The following is a 16,898-nucleotide window of genomic DNA, read 5'->3' on the forward strand; positions in this document are numbered from 1 at the left end:
TTCATCAGAATTAAAAGGCATTGCCTTTGATGAGTGAAATACCTATAAGATGTGCCACAAGTAAATTATAAATTCATTCTGGAAACAGAATTAGAGATATGGTCACATTACAAACATTATTAATACCAGGGGACGTCAGCTTGCCAATAGCTTAAAATTAAAGGCATTGCTTTTGATGCATGAGATACCAATAAGTTATGTGTCACAAGTAAATTATAAATTCATTCTGGAAACAGAATTATAAACATGGTCAGATTACAAACATTAATACCAGTCTGCCAATGACCTAGAGAAGCTTGGAATCAAAACCTTCTGGTCAAATGACCCACCAAGGTGCCTAGGATTCCATTTGGCTCTCACAGAACCAAATAACAAAAAGCTAGAGGAGGCTGGACAAAGCTCTGATGTATCAGGGAACAGTTTTAAGAATGATTCACTTGAGTTTTTGAGCTAGAAATTTTCCACTCCTCATAGGGTCCAATCTTACCCCAGGTCCCACAACCACAGAGAAAGAGAAAAGGAGGGAGGCCTTTCTATATACGGGCTTGGTATGGTCCTGTGCTTTATCTCTTTATAAGGTATGGAGGATGAGGAAGAGGACGTCACCCAAAGCTCCCTTGCTTAAACAGCTCAGCAGAAAAAAGGAACAGTTATGTTATCCTCCACTGCCATCATGGGGCCAGTTGACTTAGTTTATGTTCCTCTTTGCTGCATACTGTTGAATTTTCCCAAACCTGATTTCCATCATGGTGGCCTCTTCTCTGCCTAAGAGTCTACTATAAGAAGAAAGGTATAATGATTTTTACCCAGGTTTTCTCCTATCTTTTTTCTCCCTCAGATTCCTAATCCCTTAGAAATTGAACTTAATCCCATTTCTGGCTTCTGTCTTTTCCTTGCCATTGTGGCAACTGATGCCCTTTCCTGAGGGTTTATAATCTTTTGGGGAAGAAAAAAATGAGAAAAAACAAGGTTGTACCAGGTTTCTTTATTTGGAATTTCCCAGCTGCTCCTCCAAAGTTATTTTAAAGGATTAATTGAGCTCACAGAGCTTTATATGCTGTTTATAGCTATAGCAGTCTACATAAGAGACACAGTCCCTACTTTCCATGGTCTTACAGATGGAGTCAGAACCAGAGAATCAGCAATCCCTTCCATGGCTAGAGAATGCTTTGTCTAGCAGCTTTTGAAATTATTAGATTAAGTATTTAAATATGTCATAACTATACAGGAATTGTTGGGATTCACAGAATGAAAGGGACTAAAATCTGTAAGAGAAACAGTCCAGGGCTAAAGCCATCAGCTCTAGTGTATCTCCTCACTTCCATTGCTAGGAAGGCTGGTTCAGGTTTGCACTTTGATTTTTGCATAGACAATGGAATCTGAATCTCCATCCTGGTGCTGGGCAAAGTAGACTTTTTCTTCTGAGTCTTGGAGAGACGTGTCCACATAGGTAAGGGCTTCCTCAGTGGTGGAGCAACCCTGTAGGGTAGACATGGAATAAGAGAAATGAGTGAGATTTAATTTGAGTCTGGAGCCATGAAAACAAAGGGATATTTGGTCATCAGAAAGCAGAGATCTGGAAAGCATTGGACTGAAGGGTTAAGGCCAAGTAAAGATATCAGAAGGGGTCTTCCTCAAATCCTCTGCCTTAGCATCCAAGAAAATACAAGTTGCTCCTGCTGCTGGTGCTGAAAAGTCTAGATGGAAGTGTTGGCGCCCAACTTGTCCATTCCATGCAACAAATAAAGGCACTTTGAAGTTCAATGTCGTCTAAATGGCAGAATGCTCTTACCTTGTGGCAAGGGTCTGAGGTCTGGGAAATCTGCTGGGAGCTCCTGGTTGGGTCTGTCAGAAGATCAAAAAGAGACCCCTCACAGTTGTAAAAAGCAGCAGCTATCTCCCCTCTAGCACATACTTAGGGCTATAGTGTGAAATAACAGGACTAAGAACCTCAAATCTGAATATAGTAGTGAGAGAGAAAGCAGGTTTTTTTCCCCAATAATTCACAAAAATATTGAAGTATTTACTATATGTCAAACACTAAAATAAAATAGTGGACATAGAAAGGCACAGTCCCTGCCTTCACAGAACTTTCTGACTTTCTATATTCCAAAATCTTTCTCTCTCTCTCTCTCTCTCTCTCTCTCTCTTTCTCTATATATATATATATATATATATATATATATATATATATATACACACACACACACACATATGTATAGATATATATAGAATTATATATATATATTATATATATGTAATTTACAACTGCTGCTTTATGGAGAAAGAAGGGTCTTTGAACCCCTCTTAAGGACCACTTACCTTTGGAACAGTTCTTCCTGATGAAGCAGACAATAACAGTGACCAGAAGTGTCAGAAGAACCCCAACAAAAAATGCCACAAGTAAGTAGGGATATATTCTGTTTTGGCAAAGAGGGAATAAATTGAGTCCTTGGAAATCCCAAGCCCCTGTTCTCCAAGCCAGAATGTAGCCTTGTCTTACTATAGCATAAAATGTGAACATTATTCATTGAATTTAACTTTGGCTTGTTACCCTAATCTGATCTCTCCCTAGTATTAGTCTAGCATTAAGTACATACTATGTACCACCTTGGTACTAAGCACTGGGGATGTATGAATGACAATCCCTGCCCTCAAGCAGCTTACATTCTAATGGGAAAACTATGGAAGTTGGGAGGGAGGAGGTCTAGAGAATGAAGTTCAGGTAATAAGGAAACTGGTGAAAAATTTCAATGTCCCTTTCCTCTTTGAGGTATTATCTCCCAGTACAAAATAACATTCTTGACCCCAGGTAAAGAGGATCAAAGATCAACTTACTCATAGAGATCATTTTTAGGAGTTGGGCAATTTATAGTATCACAGGATGGAGATTCTGCTGTTATAGTATCACAGGATGGAGATGCTGCTGTACTCTGTGGTTTTTCTACAATGGAATATAAATACGTTAGGGAACCCCTTGTCCCTCAGAAGTTGGCTGCAGGCGAAGACAATGCAAGTAGAATTGGGAAATGGGTTAGTAAGTATTAGTAATTAGTAGATTCCAAATCCTGGATCCAACCCCACCCCCAAATCCAACAACATACCATCTTAGACAATGTTAGAGAATACACTAGATTTAGGAAGCCCTTATATTCCAATTTTGCTCCAGATAATAGCTATCTGGCCCTGGACAGGACATTTGAGCTCATTCTGTCTCAATTTTCTCATCTGTAAAATGACCTTACTAAAAAGAGTTGTTAGGATCAAATGAGAAGCATGGAATTGTGAGCCTGTCTTAATGTCAACTGTTTTAAAAATTTACAAGCATTGTGCCAAGACAGAGTTTTGTCTTACTGAAATAACTTGAATTTATCCTTATCACCCTAATCTGATCTCTTCCACCTATCACTGAGTCTTAAGCCACAAATTAAGCACATGAATACTATGTAAGTACATTCTATTTTTATAAAACATCTATGCAAATAAGCAGCACATAAGTTCATTTAGACTTTGACTAATGCTTAGACTTTGACTAATGCTGCCTTGTATCTTTCATACTTTGGCTGACGTGGGAAAAGAAAAATTTATGTGTGTGTCCACAATAAAATATACACGTGTGTGTATATATATATGCCAAAGACTAATGCAAATCTTACTGAACCAATATATATCCCTCAACTTGTTCACCTATTTTGGTTGTGGATGGACATTTAACATTTATGATAAAAACTTTATTACATACTCCCAGATATATCTGTCCTTAATCCTATCTCCAGAAGTTTTCTTTGATCATCACCCCCAAGTCTTCAATCTCAATACCTTTTCCCCTACTGTTTACAATACAAACATGCCCAAGTTCTAACCTTTAAAAACCTCAATCTAATCTTGGCCCTGTTATCTTTCCAAGCTTTCTCATTCCCCATCATCCTTGGTCATCCTTTACTTCTGGATTCTCTTCTACTGGGGTTTTCACTCCAGTTCTTCCCATCTTATCTGATTGCTAAATTCTTTTTTTCTGGATTATCAAGGCATTACCTAACTTTGGAGATAAATTTCATTCTTATCCCCAAACTCATCTCTCATCCCGATTCCCTGAGGAAAACAGCATCCTAATTCAAGTCGAGACATATAATTGCTCTCCATCTTGTCTAGTTCTTTGTTGTGCCTTCACAAATTTTGGGCATTTATCTCCACTCCCACAGCCTTTACCCGGCTCATTCTCCATAATAGCTGCCTCACCCTGTTCACTTTGCCTCAGCTGTCCATCTTAGTCATCAAGATGGTTTTCCTGATTTGTACCTCAAATTCTAAGGGGGGCTCTATGATCTCCAGAATCAAATATAGAAGTCTTAAAACTGGAAAACTTCTGGGACAATGCGTCTGAATCTTTGATGAAGTTCTTACCCTATGGCCTCTCTTTGCTGTTGTTCACAACACATTCTTTGCACCTCTGCTCTGGCTGACCCGTTTGCCTGAAATAACCCTCTGGAGTTCCCAGTTTCCTTTTGAGACCTATAATGTATATGCTGCTTGGGTGCATGCTAGATAAAATCTGAGAAAAGCTGCTGTCGATTATATCCCTAGCACTTAGAAGTGATTCGGAGCTGTGTGTGTTCCAATTTGGTTGTTCCTCATCAGTGCCGAGTCTTATTATATTCATTATACTCCCAAATATAATTCTCTTTATCCTCCACCCGCTATGTTCGTTTGCCAAGTTCTGTCAATTTTATGTTCCCCAGATCTCCCCCCATCTGCCCCCCTTAATTCAGTCATTTTAGTGTAGGCCTCTTCACCTCCTGGACTAATGCACTAACCTCCCAAATGGTCTTCAGTTTCTAACCCATCCTCTACATAGTTGCCAAAATATGAAGAGAACATATATCTCTGATAGTGATGCTTCTTTGAATCCCTGGGATAAGTCTTATCAGACCACCTCAATTTTTCTAGAATGATTGTACATGACTTCCCCCTCATATACTCTGTATTATATCTTAACCTACTTTTCCATGTGTTTCTACAAACTTGATTCCCATGAGTTTCCTTAAACTCAGAGAATCCCTAGTTTTAGCTCAGTTTACCACCTACCATCTTTAGTAGGCCTTTTTCTGATTTCCTCATTTGTTCCTCTTTCCCTCTCCCTCTCTCTCCTTTCTCTCCTTCCCTTCCTACTTTTTTCCCTTCCTTTTCTCCCTTCCTCCCTCCCTCCCTCTTTCTCCTTCCCTCTCCCTCCCTCCCTCCCTCTGTCTCTCTTGGTCTCTTGTCTTTCCATCCCATCCCTATCCCTGCAATTACTTTGTACTGACTCAGAATATATTCTGGATTTCTCTTACATTTTATTTCTCCTCAGTAGAAAGATCTTGACGACAGGAACTTTTTTTTTTTTGTATTCCCAATAGGTAATATAGTACCTATTCCAGACAAGTAATAAATGCTTGGTAAACTGAATATAGTCAAAACTCTGCAAATTATCTGCAGTAACAGAATGGCATAATGTGGGTGAACCATAAAGAACAAATAGTTATCAAGATGCAAGTTTTCCCCCTTTTTGGTTAAGGAAAGGGACATGTGCATTCTTAATAAGGTTTTAATAAAATTGAATAATTTATGAATTAAAAATGACTTAGTCCTAAGTCTATTCAGATGTTAAAATCATGGGAGATTAGAATTGCAAGCTAAAAAAAAAAATCACCTGGTCCATCTCCTTTTACAGATGAGAAAATTTTTGAAGTTGTTGACTCACAGATCAATTTAAAGAGGGAATAGACCTCAAGGATCATTTAGTGCATCCAACTTGTCTTGGAAACTAGTTTTCTAGTCATAAAGCCAGAGAAAGTTCAAGTGAACTTCAAGTTCAAGTTGAAACTCAAACCTGAGTTGTTATAAATATATAATATATATAAAGCCTTGTTTCTTAAGGCTGGGGTTCTTTCCAACGAGAAACCCCAATCTCATCCCAATCTCAATTTCTAGCTCATTTTTTCATTTCTGCTAGATTTTTGCATCAAGACTCCTTTGACAATCTGTTGAAGCCTATAGATTACTCAGAATTACTAAGAATTTTTAATAGCTTTTTATTTTTCAAAACATGCAAAGATTTCAACATTCACCTTTGGAAACCTTATGTTCCAAATTATTCCTTTCCCCCTCCCCCCTGCCCTAGATAACAATATAGGTTATACATGTACAGTTCAGAAATGTTTTTAAATGCATAAAATAGAATTACAAAAGAAACTGAAATAAAAGAAAAAAAATAAAAAAAATAAATAAAAATAAAATTCCTGGATCCCTGTGCGAGAATTTTTGTTCTTAACCTACTGAGAATTGAGGACATATAATTTCCAAATTCCTTTTTAGTAAGCATGGTTATTTGCATTCCATAAACACTGTTTGAAAATAGGTATATGTTAGTATATATATGTAGTATATTAGTAGTATAGTAGTTATATATATGAAGAAGTTATAGCAGTCAAAAGTGGGGAGGGAAATACTAATTCTGTAAATATTCCCCTCACAAGTAATTGGGAAATTTTATCTACTCAAGGCAAATGAACTATACTTTAGCTATTACATAAATGAGAATAGGAAACATCCCAATTTCATAGGCCAAGGGCAGGGTCATTTTCATTTCCCTGTTTTCACCTCTTAAGGCTAGAGTGAAACTTTCTTCCCAAATCTTCAGGGATGTAATGATCAGTTTCCCATAACCAGCAACCCCAGACTCAAATCATAAGAATTGAGGTTCAGGATAAGGGCTGGCAACAGAAAATATTGGGGTTACACAGCCAGAACTTACCAGTGGTTGGCATTGATTTGGAGCCACCTGATCCCATTCTTTGTTCCTCTGAGGCAAAAAAAAAAAAGACAAAAGTAATACTTTGGCAAGTAGAAATGCCCTAAATTGCCTATGTCTGAGATTGTGTGCAAGAATCTTAGAATTGAATCCAATCCTACTCCCTTATTTTGCAGACCATATATCTTGAGGATTGCTCAAAAATCATGTAGCAGTTTGCACCATCAATGTTTATCCCAGACTTTTTCTTGCTCACACAATCAATTGCCAAATCTTGGAATTTAAAAAATATGTGCATATTATATATGTCTATACATGTATATATACATATATACTTTGCACAGTTGGTCCCTAATCATCTCTTGCCTAGACTGTTGCCATACATAGCTGCTAATGTTTTTTTTCCACTACAAATTCATCAATTATCAATTTACCTGAAGTGAGAGTGTGATAATTTGATTACCTCCCTCAGTCCCTGACTCAGTGAACTTCAGTGCCTCCCCAATATCTCAAGGATCAAATATAAATTCCTTTGCTGAAACTCAAAGGAGAGGTTAATAAAATTTAAAAAATGAATTTTATTTAAAAAATTACCAGTATCAAAAATGAAAATTCACTACCAATGAAGAGCAAATTAAAGCAATAATTAGCAATTTTGCCCAACTCCATGCCAGTAAATCTGAGCTAAGAGAAATGAATTATTTACAAAAATATAAACAGCCCAGATTAATAGAACCCCATGTTAGAAAATTTTAATAAGCCATCAGTAGACCCACTAACATTTTCAGGGCAAAATTGATTAAATGTTTGGTAGAAGTCACTTATAAAAGAAAAATTCCAATACTATATCAACTATTTGGAAAAATGGGCAAAGCTTACCAAATTTCTTTTATGACACAAATGTGGTGCTGACAGCTAAACCAGGAAGAGTCAACAAAGAGAAAATTAGACCAATTTCCCTAATGAATGTGCAAAAATTTTAAATATTAGCAAAGAGATTATAGCAATTTTTCATAAAACTCATACACCATGATTATGTGAGATTTATGCCAAGAATGTGGGACTGGTTTAATATTAGGAAAACTATTAGATAATTGACCATGTCACAATAAAATCAAAAGAAATATGATCTCAATAGATGCAGAAAAAGCTTTTGACAAAGTACAGCACCCATTCCCATTAAAAACACTAAAAAGTTTATAAGTATATCTTTAAAACCAAGTAGCATAATGGGGATAAGCTAGAAGTCTAGCCAGTAAGATCAGGAATGAAACAATTGTCACCTTATTATATTCAATTTTATACTAGAACTTTTAGCTTTAGCAATAAGAGAAGAAAAGGGAATTAAAATAGACAACGAGGAAACAAAACTATCATTCTTTGCAGAGATATGATTGTATATTTAGAGAATCCTAGAGAATAAACTGCTTGAAATGACTTAGCAAAATTGCAGGGTATAAAATCCACATAATCATTTTTATATATTACCACTAAAAATCAGCAATAGAGAAATTACATTTAAAATAACTGTAGACAACATAAAATATTTGTAAAACTATATGAATACAATTACAAAATACTTTTTTCACACAGTCAGATCTGAACAATTGGGGAAAATTTCATTTGCTGGTAGATAAGCCAAGCTAATATAAAAATGACAGTTCTACCTAAAATTACTTATTCAGTGTCTGTCATACTAATTACCAAAATTATAGAACTAGAAAAAATTCATCTGGAAGAACAATAGGTCAAGAATATCAAGGGAATTAATGAAAAATAAATGCAAAAGAAGATGGCCTAGATCTAATACTGTATTAAAAAGCAGCAATCAAAAACTATTTGGTACTAGCTAAGAATGGTGGATCAATGGAATACATTAAGTACATAAGACACAGAAGTAATCTATTGTTTGATAAGTTCAAAAACTTCAGCTTTGGGGATAACTCACTATTTGACAAAAACTTCTGGGAAAACTGGAAAATAGTATGACAGAAATTAAACACAGACCAACATCTCCTACCAAGATAAGTTCAAAATGGATATATGATTTAGACACAAAAGCACCCATCAAATGAAAAGATCAAGAAATAGTATTCCTGTCAGATTATGGAGAAGAGAAGAATTGATGATCAAATGAGATTGAGAACATTATGAAATGCAAAATATATCATTTTGATTACATTAAAAAGGTTTGTGAAATCAATCCGATCAAGATTAGAAGGAAACCAGAAAGATGGAAAACAATTTTTACAGCCAGTGTTTCTGATAAAGGTCTCATTTCTTAAATGTGTGTGTATGTACACAGAGTCAAATTTATAATACAAGTTATTCCCTACTTGATAAATGGTCATACAAACAGGATATGAACAGTCAGTTTTAAGATAAAGTAGTTAAAGTTATAGCCTTATAAAAAATGTTCTAAATCACTATTGATTAGAGAAATACAAATGAAAACAACTCTAAGGTATACCTCATACTTATCATTAGCTAATATGACATAGAACATAATATTACAGAAAACTGGGAAAATTTGGATGCCAATGCATTTTTGGTGGAGTTGTGAACTGATCCAAACATTCTGGAGAGCAATTTGAAACTATAAAACTCTGATACACTTTGATCTAGCAAAACTACTCTTAGGTCTGTAATCAAAGAAATTAAAAATGAGAAAGGATTGACATCTGCAGTTTTTTTTGTGGTGGCAAGGAATTCGAAATTGAGGGAATGGCTGACCAAATTATGGTATATGAATGTATTGGAATATGAATGTACTTTTTAAAAAAATACAAAGTCCGGAGCACCTAGGTGGTGCAGTGGATAGAGTACCAGCCCTGAAGTTAGGAGGACCTGAGTTCAAATCTGATCTCAGACACTTAACACTTCCTGGCTATGGGACCTTGGGCAAGTCACTTAACCCCAATTGCCTCACCAAAAAAAAAAAAAAGAAAAGGAAAAAAAAAATTACCAAGTCCACAGATTTCAGAAAAACCTGGAAAGACTTGCTTGAACTGATGCTAAGTTAAGTGAACAAAACCAGAAGAACATTGTACACAGTAACAGTAATACTTTGTGACGATCAGCTATGATTTGATTTAGCTTTTCTCAGCAATACAAATATCCAAGACAATTCCAAAAGCTTCATGACAGAAAATACTCTCTATCCATATCCTGGGAAAGAACTGTGGAGTCTGAATGCAAATCAAGCATATGGGTGTGTGTGTGTGTGTGTGTGTGTGTGTGTGTGTGTGTGTGTGTGTGTCTGTGTAGCTTTTCCCTTTTGGTCTATTTCTTATTTCACAATATACCTTAATGTGGAAATGTTTCCATGACTGCACATGTATAACCTCTATCAGATTGCTTGCCTTCTTGGGGAATACACACACACACACACACACACACACACACACACACACACACACACAAATAAAGATATATGTGTATATATGTATGTATACATAATCATATATACACAGATGTGTATTTCTCTGTTCTTTTCACAACCTCACCCCTTCCTGCTTTTCCCAGTGTTTAACCCATTATTTCCTGTTATGCACTCTAGCCATACTGGGCCACTCACTGTTTCTTACAAACCACATTGTATCTCTGCACTGGCTATTCCCCTTTCTCCTCCCTTCCAACTTAGACTCTCTAGCTCCCTTCAATGTTCAGTTCAAGTGCCACTTTCCATGGGAAGCTTTTCCCATGGTCACCAGCTGCAAGTATCTTCCCAGCTGTGGTTTCTATCTACTGTGTATCTTGTATGTATACATTTATGTATATGGTATCTCTCCTTTTAGAAGACAAGCTCTGTAAAACCAGTTACTGTTAATGTTTGTAGCACTTATCAGAGTGTCTGACACAAAACTGGTGATTGATACATGTTTGTTGATTCATTGATTGGATTACCTCTGTCCCTGTGAAATAATATTAAAGCCACTGAAATCATTCTGTAAATTCATAAAAGGAAGAAGCCATACAATTCTCTTGGGTGCTTGCTTCTTATATACACAAAAGAGAAAACAATTAAAAATTAATTTTAAAACCCCAATTTCTGGCAATATGAAAGCATGGAAATATACCTTAAAACAATTTTTGTTTGACTAAAATCTGGTGCACTTCAGTCATACAAATATCACCCTTCAGGATGCTGGTATTTCCCTAACCTTTTAAAGATAACCTCTTCCTGAAAACAAACAAACAAATACATACACACACACACACACACACACACACACACACACACACACACACACATATATACACACACATATATAGACATATATGTATATATGTGTGTATACACATATATGTGTATATACAAACAGGCAGAGATTTACCACAAATAAACAGAAAGGTTACTTAGCTGATGATTTTGTTAGGAGAACAATTTGTTTTAGACTAACGAAGAAAGAATTATAAAAAATGAATTTACCTTAAAAGCAAAACTCTGGTAAGATGATTGAAGAAAAGTCAGACTGCTCGTACTTGCTTCCTTTTTTAGGTACTCAGCTCATTTTTGCAACAATGAGGAAATATTGTTGTAAAACCACCAATCATACTACCCAGCCACTGAGTGCAAAGCTTCCACATGTGTTCAGCATTAAATTTCTTCTTACAAGTAAGTCACTGGGAGGGTGCTTTCAAGTGGCTTTGTTTCATAAGCAGAGCTTCGTGCTGAACCATTTTGGTCCTTAAATGTCCCAATAGTCACTTGTCAGTCTAACTTGAAACAGGAACAGAAAAGAAGAATAGAAAAAGATAGATTTTTTTAGTCAGCCAAATGTTTGTTGAATGCCTTAAGTAGAATAGTAGACCACCCTAAATAGGTGGCCTACCTAAGTAATAGAAAGGTCACTGAGTTTGAGGTCAGGTAAAATTCTGATTTTGATCCTAGTTCTGCCATATATTCTTTGTGTAACTTGGGGGAAAGTTGTTTTTCTTTATAATGGCTCAGTTTCCTCATCTGCAAAATGTGGGCTTTGGACTAGACAGTTTTTCTTTCTTTTTTTAATAGTATTTTATTTTTCCAAATATATGCAAAGATAACTTTTATCATTCAACTTTGAAAAATCTTGTGTTCTAATTTTTTTCTTCCTCTTTCCTTCCCTCCTCCCTCTGAAGACAGCAAGCAATCTGATGTAGATTATATGTACAATTCTAAATATCTTTCCATATTTGTCAAACTGCACAAGTTAGGTTAGAAGGAAAAAACACGAGAAAGAAGAAAATACCCAAGCAAACAATTACAAAAAAGGTGAAAATACTATGTTTTGATCCATATTCAGTCTCCATAGTTCTTTCTCTGCATGTGGATGGCACTTTCTGTCACACATCTATGGAACTGCCTTGAATCACCACATTATTGGAAAGAGCCAAGGCCATCACAGTTGATCATCACATAATCTTGTTGTTGCTGTGTACAATGTTCTCTTGGTTCTGCTCACTTCACTTAGTATCAATTCATATAAAAGTTTCTAGGCTTTTCTGAAATTAGCCTGTTCATCATAGACAATTTATGCCCCTTCCATCTTTAACTCCACTTAATGTGGGTCATCCATCCAACTGATGATCCTACTTAGTTTTCAGCATCCAACCAAGACATATAGCCAGTGCAGAGACCCATAGATCCTGAGTTTGTATGAGCCAATTCAATTTAATTAAACAGGCATTTATTAAATGCTTGTGCATAAGCACTGGTAATTCAAGGACAAAAGCAAATCCAGTTCTTTGTCTTCAATTCCTCTGAGGGAAGGAAAACAACATGGCCACAGAATAATAAATATGTAAGACACAAGAGGCAGAAAAACATAAGGGCCTTGAGTATAGGTGCTCTTTTCATTTCTCTCAGAGAGAACTTATCTATCTGTCTCTGTCTCTCTATTTGTCTCTGTCTCTTTCTCTGTCTCTATTTCTCTCCATCTCTCTCCCCAAACCTTCCTTATCATAATGCCTGGCACAAGACATTTAAAATTTTTTTTATATTTTATATGTATTTATGTATTTTTTAAATATATTTTTAAAGACTGAGGAAGATCAGAGAGGTCTTGAAGAGAATTAAGGATTCTGAGAGGTAGAATATAAGCTTCAGAATCCATGAGGGCTCTTTTATATACACAGTCCCTGGAACATAGTAATAGATTAAGGCTTGTTGATTGATGGAAGAAGTGACAATGTGAAAAGTATGAGCATTTCCTGTATGAAGAAAGGCTCTCCAAAGATAAGCAAGCCAGATATACATATATATGGAGAGAGAGAGAGACAGAGAGACAAAGAGACACAGAGAGAGAGAGACAAAGGCTTGATTAAAATTTTTTTTAAATTGATATTTTAACCTTCAATTTCTAATATGACTTCTTTCTCACACTTCATCCACAAAATATAAATAAAAAAGAATAATAGAAAAAGCAAAACTAATGAATACATCAAGCAAGTGTAACAATCACAATGTCCCCACATCTCTAATCTTTTATCTATGTGAAGAAGGGAGGGAGGTGTTTTTCATCTTTTCTTCCAAGCCATATTTGGCCATTACAATGACAAAATTTAGGACTGTTGGTTGTCATTCTTTCCATTTACAATATTGTTTTCCTGGTTCTGTTTACTTAACTCTGTTATCAGTTCATTTAACTTTCCCCATTCTGCCCTAAATTCTCTCACTACCCTTGTAGTGTAGTACATTCAGGTATAATTTATTTAGTCATTCTCTGGTCAATTTACTTTGTTTCTAGCTCTTTGTTTCCACAAAAAGTGCTATGATGAATATAGGCTATGTGACTGTGATAATTGGGATATCTGGGGTTGAAAAATGGAGCCATTTTATTCACTTTTTAGTATAATTTCAAATTGCTTTCTGGAACAAGGCATATGCGGGAGTGAAAAATGAGAAATCAATCTGTAAAGACAGATGGGTGTCATTTATGATGATCTTTTGTGGTAGAAGTAATGCCCTAAACACTATCTGCCCCTATTCCTCCTCACCTTCTAAATATTGACTAGTTTTTCCTTAAAACAAATTGAAACCATCTTCAGGATTTAATTTGCTCAATTTAATGGTCATATGATCAACAAGATGGTGGACTAAACATTTTCTCCAAACCCCACTGATTCCAAAATCTCCTAAAGAGGAATTATGTACATAGAACATAATTAGAACAGAGCTGATACTAGAGGAAAAGAAAACAAGAAACCCTACAAAGTTGCAGCCCAAGAATTAATGGGAAAGAATGCCAACCTCACTTAGTACCCAACCAGCTTGCACATTTAGATAGAGTCCTCAAAATGACTAACAGGCTGGGGAGCTGTTGTTGTTTTTTTAAAGCTGGCACTTTTAGGAAATGTTTATTTGACAGGTCAACCTTCTCCTCCCATCTCCCTCCTCCCTCCCAATTTCTTCTTGTTTTCATGCTGTGTGTGAGTAATGACAAAGACAATTCCTGACAAAATTGAACAGAACAAACTATTTCAACAGGATGTGACTAATAGAAGCTTTATTTTCTTTTCTAAAGACAAAATATAAACTATATATATATATATATATATTGTTTGTATGTATGTATAAATACACATATACACTCTCTACAGATCCCAACATTGGTTTAGACACACTAGAGAAGTTCCAGTGAGATCTGACAACAGGCACACCCAGGAAACACAAAGTTGAGCCCAGCTGCTTCTGGTGCTCTCATTGCTCCACCTCCTGGTCACTGGTTAAGTCTTGAGGGAGAAACTTGCCTCAGGCCCAGGAAAGGAACAGGAAGTACTGCAAGGGCATGTGGAAGTCCAGCAGGCAAGACTGTGACATCCCTTAGACATTGCCCAGAGTGGCCTTTGATTTCTAGCAGCTCCAGGCTGGCACCAGACTGGCTCCAGCGGCTGACTCTGTCCTCAGGGTTCCGTTTGGCACAGGCGGTATCCCCACTATGTTAGTCATGTAGCTCCTCTTGGTGGCCTCCACCACATTGTTCATTAGCTCTTTGGTTTCCCTTCTACTCAAATACTCCAATACCATCTGTTTAGCTTGGACCACAACTTCCTCCTACTTCTTGCTGCTCTTGGGGTCCATCCATCCAGCAGGGATGCCAGAAACCAATGGGGCTAGGCCATTCTTGGCCCATCAAACTTGCCTGCCATTTCAAAGTTAACAGGCAAAGTCTTCGTGACTCCATTCTTCTCAGCCAATAATGGCCATTAGGTCATTGACAATCTTGAGCTCTTCTTCAACAAAAAGAGAAGTTCCAATCTTCATGCTGTCGAGAATCTTGAGAAAGCTGAAATCCACCCACCACCAATGGGAGCAAACATTCTCCAACAATAGAACTCTTATAGATAGATCCACACAATCCTTTAGGAATAGATCATCTTTGCCCAGCAAGGATCTGAGCTCGGCAGCCATGGACTCAAAGGAGTGTTTATCAGAAATGGGGTTACCATCAGGTTGGCCTAAGGGGCTTATGAGAATGGTGGACTTGATTCCATTATTTAAAAAGTATTTGAGGCTAGGAAGAACAGTCTTGAGTTTTGGGTTATCTCTTTGTTCTTTATGGGAACATCAAATTCTACTCTTATGATGACCTTTTTCCCCTTCAAGTCCACCTTGTTCAAGGTCATTGGTAGAGAGAAGATCACAGGCTGGCTGCAGCTGTACACAGGACAAGTATTAGAGGGAAGATACTGGACTTAAAAGGAGATGGAACTCAAAGGAAGCCAGGGAGGTCAGGAGTTGGAGCAGAGATGGAAGAAGCTTTCCAGCTGGAGATAGGGGACAGCCAGAGAGAATGCCCAGAGCTGAGAGATGGAGGGTCTTGTTCCTAGAACAGCCAGGAGACTAGTTATCACTGATTACCTGCTGCAGCCATCACTGTGCTGATCTTGTCCCAGTTTCTCTCCCATCTCATATCTCCATTTGCCCTTCAGATATCTTGAACTAGATGTCCACTAGTCGTCTTAAACTCAACATGCTGAGCTCAGCCTGCCTGACATAGGGACTGCTCTGCACATTGGGGTCACTGCCTACTGCACAGGTTTTGAGATCTACCCAGGGATTCTCTTATACTGAAGTGATTCTGGCAAAACATCCCACCCCCTGCAGCAAAAAGGAAGACATTTATTCTGCTTTGCCACCAAAAAAAAAAAAAAAAGGTAGATAGGCTCTTACAGCTTCCAAGGTTAGGGATTCCCAAGACTCTACACAGTACCTATTTGTAGGCTCTGTCCAGAATACCTATTTCATCCTTCCCAAATCTTCTAAAAGCAGCAGAAACTGACTTGGCTCAACCAAAGAAACAAGAACTAGAATGGAACTGGGAAGGGGTCCAATGTGAGCAGCTTCATCAGGCTTGAAGAGTGCTGAAATCATACTGGAACCAGGCCTAACATCCCAGAAGCTACATGGGGCAGACACGAAAAGTCTTCAACAAGAGAGCAGCTCAGGTCTACCATTGATGAATCAGTGAGCCAAACATTAAGGCACAATACTGAACACAGGGGATACAAAAAGAAGCAAAAGATAGTTTCTGCCCTTGAGTTTACAATTTAATGGGGGAAACAACATGCAAACAAATTTTTATATAGTAAGCCATATACAGGACAAGTAGGAAATATTAGAAGGAAGATACTGGAATTAAGAGGGGTTGAGACTCAAAGGAAGCCAGAGAGGTCAGGAGTTGGAGCAGAGATGGAAGAGCTTTCCAGCTGGACATAGGGGATGGCCAGAGAGAATGCCAGAACTGAGAGACTGGGGAGGGTTCCATGTTCATGGAACAGCCAGGAGGCCAGTTGTCCCCGGATCAAACAACGGCTAGTAAGGTGTCAGAAAAGGGGAAAAGTAGGAGGGGGCAGGTTATAAAGCTTAATGAGTGCCAAAGAGCACTTTATATTTGATCCTGGAGGTTATAGAAAGCCCCTGGTAGTTTGTATTTGATCCTGGAGGCAATACCACTGAACCCCTGAAGTTTGTTGAGTAGGGAAATGACACAGTCAACCTATGTTTCAGAACAATCACTTTAGTGGCTGAATGGAGGATGAATTGCAGTGGGAAGAGACATCAGGCAGGCAGGCCCACCAGAAGATTATTGCAATAATCAAATATGAGATGATAAGGGCTGGCCCA

General features: G+C 37.3%; 1 protein-coding gene and 1 pseudogene across 1 annotated transcript; both read right to left on the reverse strand.

The window, feature by feature from the left end:
* Positions 1 to 970: 970 nt before the first annotated feature.
* On the reverse strand, positions 971 to 11,437 carry LOC127559330 (transmembrane protein C1orf162 homolog). Its single transcript, XM_051993037.1, has 7 exons — positions 11,223 to 11,437; positions 7,670 to 7,705; positions 6,794 to 6,841; positions 2,839 to 2,944; positions 2,323 to 2,420; positions 1,793 to 1,845; positions 971 to 1,479 (listed from the first exon to the last, which is right to left on the reverse strand). Exons 3-7 carry the CDS (start codon positions 6,828 to 6,830, stop codon positions 1,342 to 1,344), a joined length of 432 nt encoding a protein of 143 aa, XP_051848997.1. The 5' UTR covers positions 6,831 to 6,841; positions 7,670 to 7,705; positions 11,223 to 11,437; the 3' UTR covers positions 971 to 1,341.
* A 3,053-nt stretch (positions 11,438 to 14,490) lies between these two features.
* Positions 14,491 to 15,182, reverse strand: LOC127561251 (phosphoglycerate kinase 1-like; annotated as a pseudogene).
* Positions 15,183 to 16,898: the final 1,716 nt, after the last annotated feature.

Source organism: Antechinus flavipes, chromosome 4 (genome assembly GCF_016432865.1).
Source record: "Antechinus flavipes isolate AdamAnt ecotype Samford, QLD, Australia chromosome 4, AdamAnt_v2, whole genome shotgun sequence".
Taxonomy (NCBI): Eukaryota; Metazoa; Chordata; class Mammalia; order Dasyuromorphia; family Dasyuridae; genus Antechinus; species Antechinus flavipes.